The sequence below is a fragment of the Schistocerca gregaria genome, chromosome 2, assembly GCF_023897955.1.
Source record: "Schistocerca gregaria isolate iqSchGreg1 chromosome 2, iqSchGreg1.2, whole genome shotgun sequence".
Taxonomy (NCBI): Eukaryota; Metazoa; Arthropoda; class Insecta; order Orthoptera; family Acrididae; genus Schistocerca; species Schistocerca gregaria.
The window spans coordinates 628948919-628961779 of record NC_064921.1 but is presented as its reverse complement, the minus strand read 5'-3'; the positions used below and the strand labels follow the sequence as shown (position 1 = coordinate 628961779).

Below are 12861 nucleotides of genomic sequence, written 5' to 3'. Positions count from 1 at the left end.
TTGCTTAGAACTGGGTTCCCATCTGAGCTCTTGATATTCATGCAAGTGGTTCTCTTTTCTCCAAAGGGGTCTTTAATTTTCCTGCAGGCGGTATCTATCTTACCCCTCATGAGATAAGCCTCTACATCCTTACATTTGTCCTCTATCCATCCCTGCTTATCACTTCCTGTCGATCTCATTTTTGAGACATTTGTATTCCTTTTTGCCTGCTTCATTTACTGCATTTTTATATTTTCTCCTTTCATCAATTAAATTCCATATTTTTTTCTGTTACCCAAGGATTTCTACGAGGCCTCGTATTCTTACCTACTTGATCCTCTGCTGCCTTCACTATTTCATCCCTCAAAGCTACCCATTCTTCTTCTACTGTATTTCTTTCCCCCATTCCTGTCAATTGTTCTCTTATGCTCTCCCTGAAACTCTGTCCAACCCGCGGTTTAGTCAGTTTATCCAGGTCCCACCTTTTTGCAGTTTCTTCAGTTTTAATCTACAGTTCATAACCAATAGATTGTGGTCAGATTCCACATCTGCCCCTGGAAATGTATTACAATTTTAAACCTAGTTCCTAAATCTCTGTCTTACCATTGTATAATCTATCTGAAACCTTCTAGTCTCTCCAGGGTTCTTCCATGTATACAACCTTCTTTCATGATTCTTGAACCAAGTGTTAGCTGTGATTAAGTTATGCTCTGTGCAAAAATTCTACCAGGTGGCTTCCTCTTTCATTTCTTAGCCCCAATTCATATTCATCTACTATGTTTCCTTCTCTTCCTTTTCCTACTCTCTAATTCCAGTCACCCATGGCTATTAAATTGTCTTCTCCCTTCCCTACCTGAATAATTTCTTTTATCTCATCATACACTTCATCAATTTCTTCATCATCTGCAGAGCTAGTTGGCATATAAATTTGTACTACTGTAGTAGGCGTGGGCTTCGTGTCTATCTTGGCCACAATAATGTGTTCACTATGCTGTTTGTAGTAGCTTACCCGCATTCCTATTTTCCTACTCATTATTAAACCTACTCCTGCATTACCCCTATTTGATTTTGTGTTTATAACCCTGTAGTCACCTGACCGAAAGTCTTGTTCCTCCTGCCACCGAACTTCACTAATTCCCACTATATCTAACTTTAACCTATCCATTTCCCCTTTTTAAATTTTCTTACCTACCTGTCCGATTAACGGATCTGACATTCCATGCTCCGATCCGTAGAATGCCAATTTTCTTGCTCCTGATAACGACGTCCTCCTGAGTAGTCCCCACCCGGAGGTCCGAGATTAAGTACGAGATGCAGAAATAACATGAATGGATTCACACTCCAAGCCAATGTTGGGAGTGTTCATGAAGTAATTTATTTCTGTTTTAGCTATCTACACTTCAAACTTCATTTTGCTGGCCTATCTTCGCATCTTCAAAAGTGTGTATTACCTCCTCTTGAAAAATCACAGAACATAACCTTTCAGGCATCCTCTTGGTTGATCTGCCATGTCCTCTTGAGGAATTATCTCACATTCTTTTAGGAGCACCTCCTGCAGACCCCATAAGATCTCTGAATAGTACTGATGGGCCCTTCTCATCAGGTGGTCCCATACATGCTCAATAGAATTCAGATCAGGCCAAGCCATAATGTGAATCTCCGCTTCATCAAAAAACTCTAGCATAATTCTCACATGTGGACATGCATTATCATGAGTTAGGATAAAATCAATAAATGGTGCAAAAAGCACAATATGTTCCAAAAGGATTTTCTCCACATACTGGTACTCTGTAAGGCTCCCATGCACCACATAAACCAAATCTGTCCTTGCAATCATACCGATTATCGTCTACACCGTCAGAAAACCACCCTGAAAAGGCTGGATAGGAATATGCATCAGGCATATCTTTCTCCAGGCCCACACCCTCTTTCCACCATCTGGTGATCGCAGGCCGAATCATTACACATTGATGAACACTCACTGTTGTCCTCTCCAGCTGGGATATGCCCTTGCAAAATGGAGTCAAGTCCGGTGAGTTGTGCGTCTGTAGCAGGTCTTCTGAATTGAGAACTGGCTTCTTTGGATGACTCTCTCAGTAACTCCCTTGTACTTGGAGGAATTCATTTCTTGTTTCAATGGCAGCAGTGTGACAGTTGCAGAGAACTTGAAATTGTACATAGTAGTCACTCTTGGGTTTCCATGTACCTTCTTAGGGTTCTGGAAATTGTGGAAGATGTAGTTCTCACAACTCCTGCATTGTAATGCATGCTGCAACCAACTTTCGTCAAAGCAAAAGTTTCTGGTTGGTTGATTTAAGGGACCAAATTTTGAGGTCATCAGTTCCTCCAACCTGGAACAGGCAAGTAAAAAAACTACACACTAAAGGAGGGCCCAGTGCATGAAACCCAAAGAAAGAAAATTCCAAAGTCTACCCAATATCAACAAAACCTACAGAAGGAGCAAGGAAAAAGAAAACGGGTGAAAGGAAGGTGGGTGAGGTGCCCCACCCAGGGAGCAGCTACAGGCCCCCAAAAGCAAAAAGTGTGAGGGGGGACATGCCCCCTGCCTCTTACCAGAAGCATCCCTCCCAATAATACCCAGAAAAAGATTAGCGACACAGGCAGAGCAAGAGAAGCACACGAAAACAGAGGAAGAACACTGTATCAAACAGAACATGTGAGGTGGTGTGTGTGTGTGTGTGTGTGTGTGTGTGTGTGGTGAAGAGGGGGGGGGGGGGGGGGAGGAGAAGAGTGAGGGCTGGAGTAGACCACCGAGCCCAGACAGCCAGTGCCCATTCAGGGGCATATGCCAAACCCTCAGTGGACCGTCAAGGCTGAGGTGCCCTCCCTTAGAGGAAGTGGGGAAACCCTCTTCACAAATAAACCCTAAAACCAAGTTCAGATACCGACACATCATAAGCTAACACCAGGAGTAACAAGTCAGGAAGATTTAAGAGTCTGCCACAGGGCAGCTAGGTGAGAACAGTCCAGCAAAATTTGAACCACAATCAAACAGGTACCCCTAACACTAATGAAGCGCTGATTCTCACGACGGAGGAGATGACTGTGAGTCAGCCAAGTACGGTCAATGTGGAGCTGGCGAAGGACCATGGAGTCTTTGGGAGATGCTTGCATGGAGGACATCCATGAATTTGCGGGCTCCTTTATCACCTGTAGTTTGTTCAGCAAAGTCAGAGTATGCCATTCTGTATTTCAAATGGTGTCATACCAAACAAGATCTGATTCCAGAATACGAATCTCAAGAAGCAGCTTGCTAGTAGCCAATTTGTCCAGTCAGTCTACGAGTTCATTTCCTGGGACCCCAATGTGACCTAGGACCCAGATAAAGCATCCACATTGTTCAATAACAAAAAAAAGGGAATCCTGGATAGTCATGATCAAAGGATGGTGAGGGTAGCACTGGTCAAAAGCTTGTAAACTGCTCCACAAGTCGTTACAGGTGAGGAAAGACTCAGAGGTGCAGCAATGGATATGCTCAAGTGCATGAGAGATAGCTATCTACTCTGCAGCAAAAACACTGCGGCTATACAGTAAGGATTACATCCCGCATGAATGTAAGTAAAGCCAGTGTAAATAGCAACTGTTGAGCCATCAGTTCAGTCTACTTCTCAACCCCGAAAAATGCCAAGAATGGAGAAGAACTGGTGGCGGAAGGCCTCAGGATGACCTTTTGATGGGTCAGTACAGGAGATGCACCACAGGGGTGTAAGACTGTGGGCCCAGAGAAGAAGAGGAGGTGGTGGTGGTGGTGGTGGTGGTGGTGGTGGTGGTGGTGGTGGTGGTTGGGAGGGGGGGGGGGGAGGAGAGGAAGTTGGAGTTCAGAAAAAAGGGACTGGATGCAGATGGCAATAATAAGCCCATACCTGGGCCACCATTACAGGAGGTGGTTCGCTGTATCTGGAAACCGAGTAGTCTAAGGCGCTGCAGTCATGGGCTGTGCGGCTGGTCCTGATGGAAGTTCGAGTCCTCCCTTGGGCATGGGTGTGTTTGTCCTTAGGATAATTTAGGTTAAGTAGTCTGTAAGCTTAGGGACTGGTGAGCTTAGCAGTTAAGTCCCATAACATTTCACACACATTTGAACATTTTTTTGATCTGGGAAGAGGACACGGCAACTTGGATGTTCTGGGGATCAGTGGATGCTTAACACATAACCAATCAACTGTTGGCATGGAACCCACAACGATGCAACCCCTGTCTTTGCTAGGAGGTTGATCACAAGGCTTGTCCCAAAAGCACCAGTTGACCATCATACCCAACAATGGTGTATCGGGTCCAGCGTCTGTAATATCACAGATGATGTGATATGTGAAACTTCCGTAACCTCGACAGAACTGGACCAATGTTGTATAGAGCCATATCAGAGTAGATCAGGCCATGCACCAGATGGTGTTACCAAGGCATCAAAGATCATTGGGGTGCAAGCAACATGACGAAGATGGGGGAAGCCAGTCAACCAGCCATCAAAGATGAGTCCCAAAAAAAAGAATGTGAGTCCACCACGTTGAGCAACTGGGCATCAATGTATAGATCCAGATGGGGATGGACTGTATGGTGAAGACAGAAATGTATATCACAGTCTTGGCAGCTATGGGTGACAGCCCAAGATTGTGCTTGGTGTATTACTCCCTGCAGTCTGCATTCACTAACACCCATTGTGGACAAAGAAAAATGAATGCAAAAATCATCATCACACACAGAAGGGGACACTGAAGGCCCTGCAGCTGCCACCATTCCATTGACAGCCACTAAAGAGAGAGGGACACTCCAAACAGAATCCTACAGAACCCCATTCTCCAGCAGCTGGGAGGTACTACAGGAGGTGCCAATCTGTACCTGGAAGTGTGACATGAAAGAAAGTTTTAGATAAAAATTTTGAGCAAGCTATGAAATCCCCACTCACGCAAGGTGGCAAGATGTGGTGGCATCATATGGTACCATAAGCACTATGCAATTAAGAATACTGCAACAAGGTGTTTATGTTGTGCAAAAGCCACTGAGATAGCAGAATCCCGAAGTACTAAATTACCTGCAGTAGAGCAGTCTCAGTTAAAACCACTCTGGGTCAAGGCCAAGAGATCCTGAGGTTCAAGGATATAATACAGCCTTCAACTTGCCATATGTTCAAGTTACTTGCAGAGGACATTGGTTAAACTGATCAGACAATAACTGTTCAGCTGATGCAGCAGTTTACCCAGTTTCAAAACTGGAATTATGATACTTTTCACCTCTGGGGAATTCCCCCTCACTCCAGATATGGTTAAAAAGGGCAAGTACATGATGCTTAGCTACCAATAAGTGCTAAAGCATTTGGTTGTGCATCTCACCTCGTACAGGAGCCATGTTGGGGCCAAGAGCTAGGGCAATGGTGAAATCTCCATTGCCAAATGCAGCGTTATAAGCGTCCAGAGAATGAAAGGTAAAGGGAGTAGATCCAGATGATATTGGAGAAGAGAGAACACAGGTGAATAGTGGCCCAATGCTGAGGCCTGGGAAAATGCTCAGTGATAGATTCCGTACTGATGCAGATAACAACATTCAGGGAAATTCCTGGAACATCTGTACGAGGACAGTGGCCAAAAATATCTGTGATTTTTGTCTGTATCTGTGAAAAGGGAGTATGTGGTCCTATGACAGTGGCATATTGGCAATTCTGTTTCTGGTATTTAAGAATATAGTGTGTCTGGGCAGAAAGCCATTGAAAGGCCATTTGTAGTGTTGAAGGGTCCAACAGCGGTCTTTAATAGCCACAGAAATTTTTCGAGTAAACCTAGGGACAGTCTTCCATTGAATAGAACCTGATGAAGAAGGAATCACTGAAGCACCTGCTGAAAGGGTGGCATTGGTCGAACTCCATATAGACTCATAAATGGTGCTCTGTGGTGGAGTGGTTGGGATGGCAGCTGAGGAAAAGGCATCCCAATCTGAATTAGTACAAATCCATCTGGGAAGGCGTGTAGGCGAGTGATTCTCAAGAAAAGGTAAGACAATCAAAAATGATCACTGTTGCACAAATCATCACTGAATGGAGGGGAGGAATCCAGGGCTACAGTTGGCAATATTAATAGCTGATAAAGTGTGTGGAGGGGACAGTGTTGAGGAGGCAGAGATCGAGCCCTACCAGCAGGTCTTCAACATTCCTACCCCGGTCAGTGGTCACAGTGCCACCCCACAGAGAGTTATGGGCATTCAAATCCCAAAGGAGAAAGATGAGGGGAGGGAGCAGTCGAAGGAGAGCAGGAAGAGTAGGAAGCATATGAAGCCGAGTATGAGGGTAAACGAAGATTGCATATCATTACCACAAAGTCTAAATGGATCTGAACAGCCAATGCTTCCAGTGCAGTATGAGGAGAAACCCAGGAACTAACAAAATCTGTGTGGATCAACATAAAGATACCACTGGAGGCTTGCAAAGTGCTGACCCAGTTCTGGCAGAAGGCTTGGAAACCATGAAAAGTCGTTGAATGCATATTCACAAAATGAGATTCCTGCGATACAACACAAGCTACAGAGTGTAGAGAAAGAAGAGACCACAATTCCAGAACATGATGATACTAATCATTACAGTTCATTCGGAGAAGATTGGGGCAAGAGGTTGGATGGACAGTGAATTCATAATTGGTCATTGTGCCAAGTCAATGTCCATCACCAGTAAGGAAGGAGTGACATCCATGAATATATGATCAGAAGCTGCTTGAGAGAGAGGGGACGGCATCCCCTGGGATATCGGGATGGGGGTGGGGGAGGGGTGTGAGGGGGTAGTTCATCTTGAGACTTGCACAGCTTCTTCTCCTCCACCTCTTCTTCTTCTTCTTCTTCTTCTTCTTCTTCTTCTCCCTTTTTCTCCAGAGGTCTAGAGGAGGTGTAGTCAGGAAGAGAGCAAGTCACAGCAATATCAGGATCTCAAGAGAATGAGTGACCTTGAGGCTAACAGAGCATGAGTCACGTGTCCAACTCAAAGTAACAGCTTTCTTGCCCTGGAGATGTTGGGGAGGGCGGGTTCCTAGAGTGTCCCACCCCTGGCGAGTGCCAGAGGTGTTTTTTTCCCCCCTTCTTCTTCTTCTTCTTCTTCTTCTTCTTCTCTGGGCAAGAAACAGGAGCAGTTCCATACGAGGAGTGAATAAGAACCACAAGGGAGGAGAAAAGGGAAAGGAGATAGGAGGGAGATAAAGAGGAATGAGGAGGAAAGGACAGAACAGAAGCAAAGGTAAACATTAAAGGTACCAGGTGGAGACATTCTAATATCTGTCAGGCCTCACAGTAAGCTAGACGGTCATGGCTTTTCAGTTCCTGAACCTTTCTTTCCTTTTTTTAGATCAGGCAATCTGGTGAGCGAGGAGAATGTGGGCCAGAACAGTTCACGCACTTGGGTGGTGGGGTGTGAGGGCTTCCCACACAGAAAATGTGGCCACAGTCACTGTAAATAATATTCACCACACATCACCACAAAAACGGAGACGCAGGATGCAGAACATGGGAGATGGGATGTAGGACTTCACGTCACAATGGTAAACCGTAACTTTGACTTTTTCTGGAAGGGCGCCACCTCAAAAGCCAGGATGAAAGCCCCGGTAAGATCGATCAAAGGACCGATTCCAGAATACTGCTCTCATTACAGACACTCTGGACTCGCTATTGAAATGAACATCATACCATTCATGATTAGTCCCGAGTTCCTCATGAGCTTGAAGGACACTGTGAAAATAATGCCTTGGGTCATATTTAAGGACTGGTGAGAAGTAATGCTCATCAGGATGTCTCCTAAGTACTCACAAGCATACTGGGACGCCGACTAATTGACACATGAGGTTTTAATCATTAGGGAACCATATTGCATCTTTATAAGTGAGTCAGCTTCACAAAACTTATCTTAGATATGTTCTACAATAATGATCAGTTTGGTAATGGCAAAAGTCTCCCCATCTGTCCTGGAACAAACCAAGCAACAGGGAAAGGGTTTTGCTCCAAGCTGGTGGGACTGGACCTCCTCACAGTGGGTAGCAAAAGGGGGGCAAGGCCAAGGAAGCAAACTTAGGAGTAGAGAGAGAAACTTTCCTGCCTGAAGAGACAGCTGCAGATGAGCAGCCAGAAATATGGAGCTCAGCAGACTTCACCTGCAGAGCTTCCGCTCTTTTACTAGCCATTCCAGTTCAGAGCTCACTCTGTGGGTGCCACCCAGCCATGGTAAGGGCTGTCTGATACGGAGGTTGTTGTCAGGAGTTCTGATGCCCCAAAAAGATAAACAACATCATCTAGGCACGCTTACACAAGGCTATGAGGTAGTGACAGCTTAGGTACCTGAAGTGCTGTCAGGGATCTCAGCCAGATAGGTACATAACAGCCCCACCACATGGACTGGTTACATGTGCTTCTTCTGACATAGCAGGGGAGAAGTGGGGAAGGAAGGTGGTGGTGGTGGTGGTTGTGGGGGGGGGGGGGGGGGGGGGGGGAAGGTGGAGAAGAACTCATGGTGGAGACACTAGAGAGGGAGTTCTCCACCAAATGGTTCAGACTATGTAAACAGATTTTAGAAAGGGAGGTCAAACCCCAAGGGGGATCGGGGTGGGAAATAAAAAGCAGCAGCAGCCAACAACAAACAGAAGGGTGGAAAAACAAGACAGAAGACCAAGGAATAACTGGTAGGAGTTCCATTGCTAAAATAACACACATCAAAATCAGAAAGTAGTACTTCTATTAGGAGACCCTTTGTGGACTATTTGTTTTTCCTCTAAGGACAATTATGATTCTTTACATCTTTAAGCAGGAAGAGGGGTGGTGAGATTTACTGAATCAAACTGATGATCTTGGGGTACATTGTTTTCCTATCATGAGACCAGTAGATATTAGAGCATGCCATAAGTGATAATCCAAACCTGCACAACTTCTGCTTCTTATGCTCTACAATGGAGCAACTATTTGTTATGAACATGTGAGTGAATAAACATATAGACTCTCCAGACTTTTTCTTGGGGATACTATCGTTTCTGTAGTAGGGATGGTAATGTTCAATGGTGGGTAGTAACTGCCAAAGAACTGTGTTTCTTGTAGGGCTTTGGAGACGGTGTAGGATGACAATACTGTCAGAGCTCAGAGAGGTGGGAGAAATATCCACTAAAATTCCACTTAATTAACACCATACAGGCATTGTACTGACTGAAAAAGGGGGGGGGGGGGGGTAGGGGCATTGTAACTGTTAATGGAGTATCCACAAACACAGGTTCAGAAATGAATGGGAGAGTGGGTCCAGTGCCACAGGTGTCGTCATAATTGCTTTCACCTTGGAATTTTACTTCCTTTCCTTTATGTCTCTTGAAAGTTTTAAGTCCTGTGACGGTTTATCTGTTTTAACATTAGAAGAAGAATGGACACCCTAAAACTTACAGCCTTTGGCTTCATCAGTCATTAGCCAGTATAGAATCACTGGACGTTGGGAAGGAGGTTCCTCAGATGGCAAACCTCTACTAGGAGATGCCTGAGTGAGGGTACTGGTATTCTGGTGGAGAGTGGGGTCTGAGGCAAAGAGGATGTTAGTCTCAACATAAGGAAAGGGGTACAGTCACATTGTGTTGATGGCAACGTAACTGTTCTATCTCTGACAGCATAGTGAAGAGCACTAACAGCATGATGTTTTAATGGTCAGCATCATAATGACCATGCCCATGCAAGTAGATTGATGAGGCCTCATAGGCACAGTATTGGCAGGGGAGTAACCTGTTTCATTGTAGATTATCTGTACTGGTATCAACCACTTCAACTGGAAACTCTCTCCTCAGCCGCAACAGAATTGCCCACTTGGCACAGTGGGCATTGCCCAGAATCCTGGTGTCAAAGAAGGTAGCCATGTACTTCATGGCTTACATGGAGAATTGACAGTGAAAACATTTGCATTTAGTCTTAGTGTTGAAGTACAACTGATCAAGTGTTTTATATTCCTATATTTTTCTTTCCTATTTAAAAATATGATGTATCATTAACCCTGAACAGTATTGATCCTGGCGGTTAACTCAGGTCAGAAAGTGTTCGCGAACTGTTACACTGTGAAAGGGGTGTCTGCAGTTGCCACAACTGAACTTTTGCATTACATAATAAAAGAAACAGGACATCAGAGGATAATCCAACAGCATTGAAATTTTGTGAATCATACTACAATGCATAATGTGGCTTAATACGCACAATCATGTGTCCAGATTCACAATGACGTGGGCCACAACCTGATATTAAGCTGTTTGGTGTAGTTTTCAGGATGTAAATTATCTTGGAATACCACTGCTGTATTATCTCATGTTTGGTTCTTTATTATGGCATAATGCCACATGTGCCAGACACAGTGGTTAATACATATGGAGGGGGGTGGGGAGGGGGCGGCCGGGGTGCGCGCCCTTCCCTTATGGGGCCGCACGCATTGCCACGTGCGCCTCCCCGTTTCAGTCAGCTCGCATGTTGTTCGTTCATTTTTTTCATCGGTTGATTCAACTGAATCGAGTTATAGTGTAGTTTTACTTCCCTGTGCAGCAAGCTCGCATTTTTATAACGGTAAAAGTAAAGGTAGCTCAAGATATCTTTATGCCCCTTGCTCGAGGTTTTTCTGTATCCGCCATGGGCCAGACAATGAAAACATGCACCTGCAATTGAGCGATCACTTGAAGCAACCAACGGTGTGAACTGAAACACTTCATTTCTAATAAATTGACTGCTTCAGCATAAAAGATTAATAGAAGCTAAATTTCTTTAATAAACTGACAAAATTAATTTCATTGTTCTGCATGGTAATTGATTAATGCTTGATTGCCAAAAATGTTTGTTTATTTATGTATAAGAAAACTGAAACCAATAACATATTTTAGCCTTCCATAATTATGTGAATGTATTTTAATTCATTGATACTTCCTGACCAAAGAAATTCGTTTCATGTTCATTTGACATGAGAGTTGCAAACGAAGAGGAAACAGCAAAATGTAAATGTAAACACGGGTCATGTGGAGACTACCCCCTCCCTTCTACAACTCAGACTGCACTGCGCATGTGTGAATCTGGCAGCTTGGGAGCACTAAAAAAATTTTACCTGGTAGCATGTGACCACTTGTTGCTACTGCCGATATAGCTAACAGCCACATTTTAAGGAACTGGAAGTGAGAGAAGGTACTACTCATACGCGGCTCAACTGAGCATGAGCCCGTTGGCAACCGCTCAAACGAACCTAATGTAAACAGTTGTGAAGTCGAACTCACTGGATGCAGTTTGTTGTTATGAATATAGCATCTTTGTCCTAAAGCCTTGACACATTTTGCTGTGACAGACGCTTGTGTGTGCACTGTGTTTTTGTTGTTGTAAATGGCTCATTTCCTTTGCAACTTAAGTTTTATTTTAGCTACAGTAGTGGGATACAGTAATATTCTTTGTTAGAGTGTCAGTTCTTACCAGTAACAATTACAAAAATTTAACTGAAAACTAAAACAATGGAAAATTCCTGGGTTTTTTCCGGTTTTCTCCCGGATGAAAAAATTCTTGGGTTTTTCCCAGATTTCTCGGGGTGTATACATCCTGGTACAGAAGATAAAGGACTAATGTTATGTGTCTTGGTGCCACACTGACCATGCACATGCTCACAAGAGTATAACAACAACAATAATAATAATAATAGTACCACACCTACCGACAGAAATTAGGCCAAGAACACGGCGATGTGTCTGGTAATCTCCCCAATCATTATTTTCTACAGGATAGTCTTTTACATAACGGGAGATAACTTCACGGGACACTCCATTTGAGTCTACAACTTTTATATGGTTCACACGTGCAATTCGATCGAAGATTCGATTAAAATTTTTCTGCTTAATCTGGCTTCCTGAAACGTCAATACACAAAAAATTTTGGAACAAATATTACAAATTTCATAAAAAATGCTTGATCTAGAAATATTTGTTTCCTTAAAATGCAAAAGGAGACTTACCTATCTGTTTAACAAGTACAAGTACTGCTGCATGATCATGAGCTGTCTGTTCATAGTCAGGATGAGACATATTTGCATCTGGTGCTGGATCTGATAAAATAACACTTACTGAGGATCGCATTGGTACAGACACCTGGAAATAATGAATTTAAAATACAGCACTGCTATCACATGTCACAAACTATAAACTATAAGACACTCAACAATTAAATCAGCAAACAAAACGATAGTTTGTTATTAGTCAATTACTAACAACAGCAACAATTACACTAGTCAACAGCTATTTTGCATCTGGGAAGTGATACATCAACTAGTATGTATTTTGGTGGGTATAATCCGAATATACCCTTCAAAATGTCCTAGCGCATACCATTTTTGCATTTTTAAAGGTTTATTTATTTTTTGTATTCAGTATTTCACTTTTTGCTGTTCTTCTGTTTTGTTGTTAAATTGTCTATTTTTGATTTCCAGAGAAGAGCTAGAAGATTTAAAAATTGTCAGTAAATGGTTGGTGTGGTAATCCAGTGATGTGAAAGAGATCCTCAGTGAGTGTTTCCTGGGAAACATAGTGCAAACTGTTTGTGTTTAAAACATACACTAAGAAAAATGCCAAATAGTAAATGTCGTTGCTGTCTAAACCATCCCAACAACTTTTGTTATGTGTGTGGGAAATTCACTCCAAAAGCCCAAGGGAAACCAATCACTGATTTGGCATATAAATTGTATTTTGATTGTCCTGTTGGTGATCAAGATAAAAATTTTGCACCTGCATAACCAGTACTACAACCATGACTGATTGGTTGAAAGGAAAACACCGAGTCATGGCATTCACTGTTCCAATGGTGTGGTGTGAGCCTAATGACCATGGTTCAGACTGTTACTTCTGTCTCTCAATTATTTTGGGATATTCAGGC

The 12861-nt window shown here is 43.4% G+C and overlaps 1 protein-coding gene across 2 annotated transcripts in view; it reads right to left on the bottom strand.

Annotated features, from left to right (window-relative positions):
* Positions 1-12861, bottom strand: part of LOC126334642 (protein brunelleschi) — a 249443-nt gene that overhangs the window by 188493 nt on the left and 48089 nt on the right. For both annotated transcript variants that reach the window (XM_049997084.1, XM_049997085.1), the window contains exons 3-4: positions 11948-12080; positions 11651-11842 (exon numbers count right to left, since the gene is read on the bottom strand). In XM_049997084.1, the coding sequence (XP_049853041.1) occupies positions 11651-11842; positions 11948-12068 (313 nt within the window). In that variant the 5' untranslated portion in view covers positions 12069-12080. The remainder of the gene's footprint in view (positions 1-11650; positions 11843-11947; positions 12081-12861) is intronic.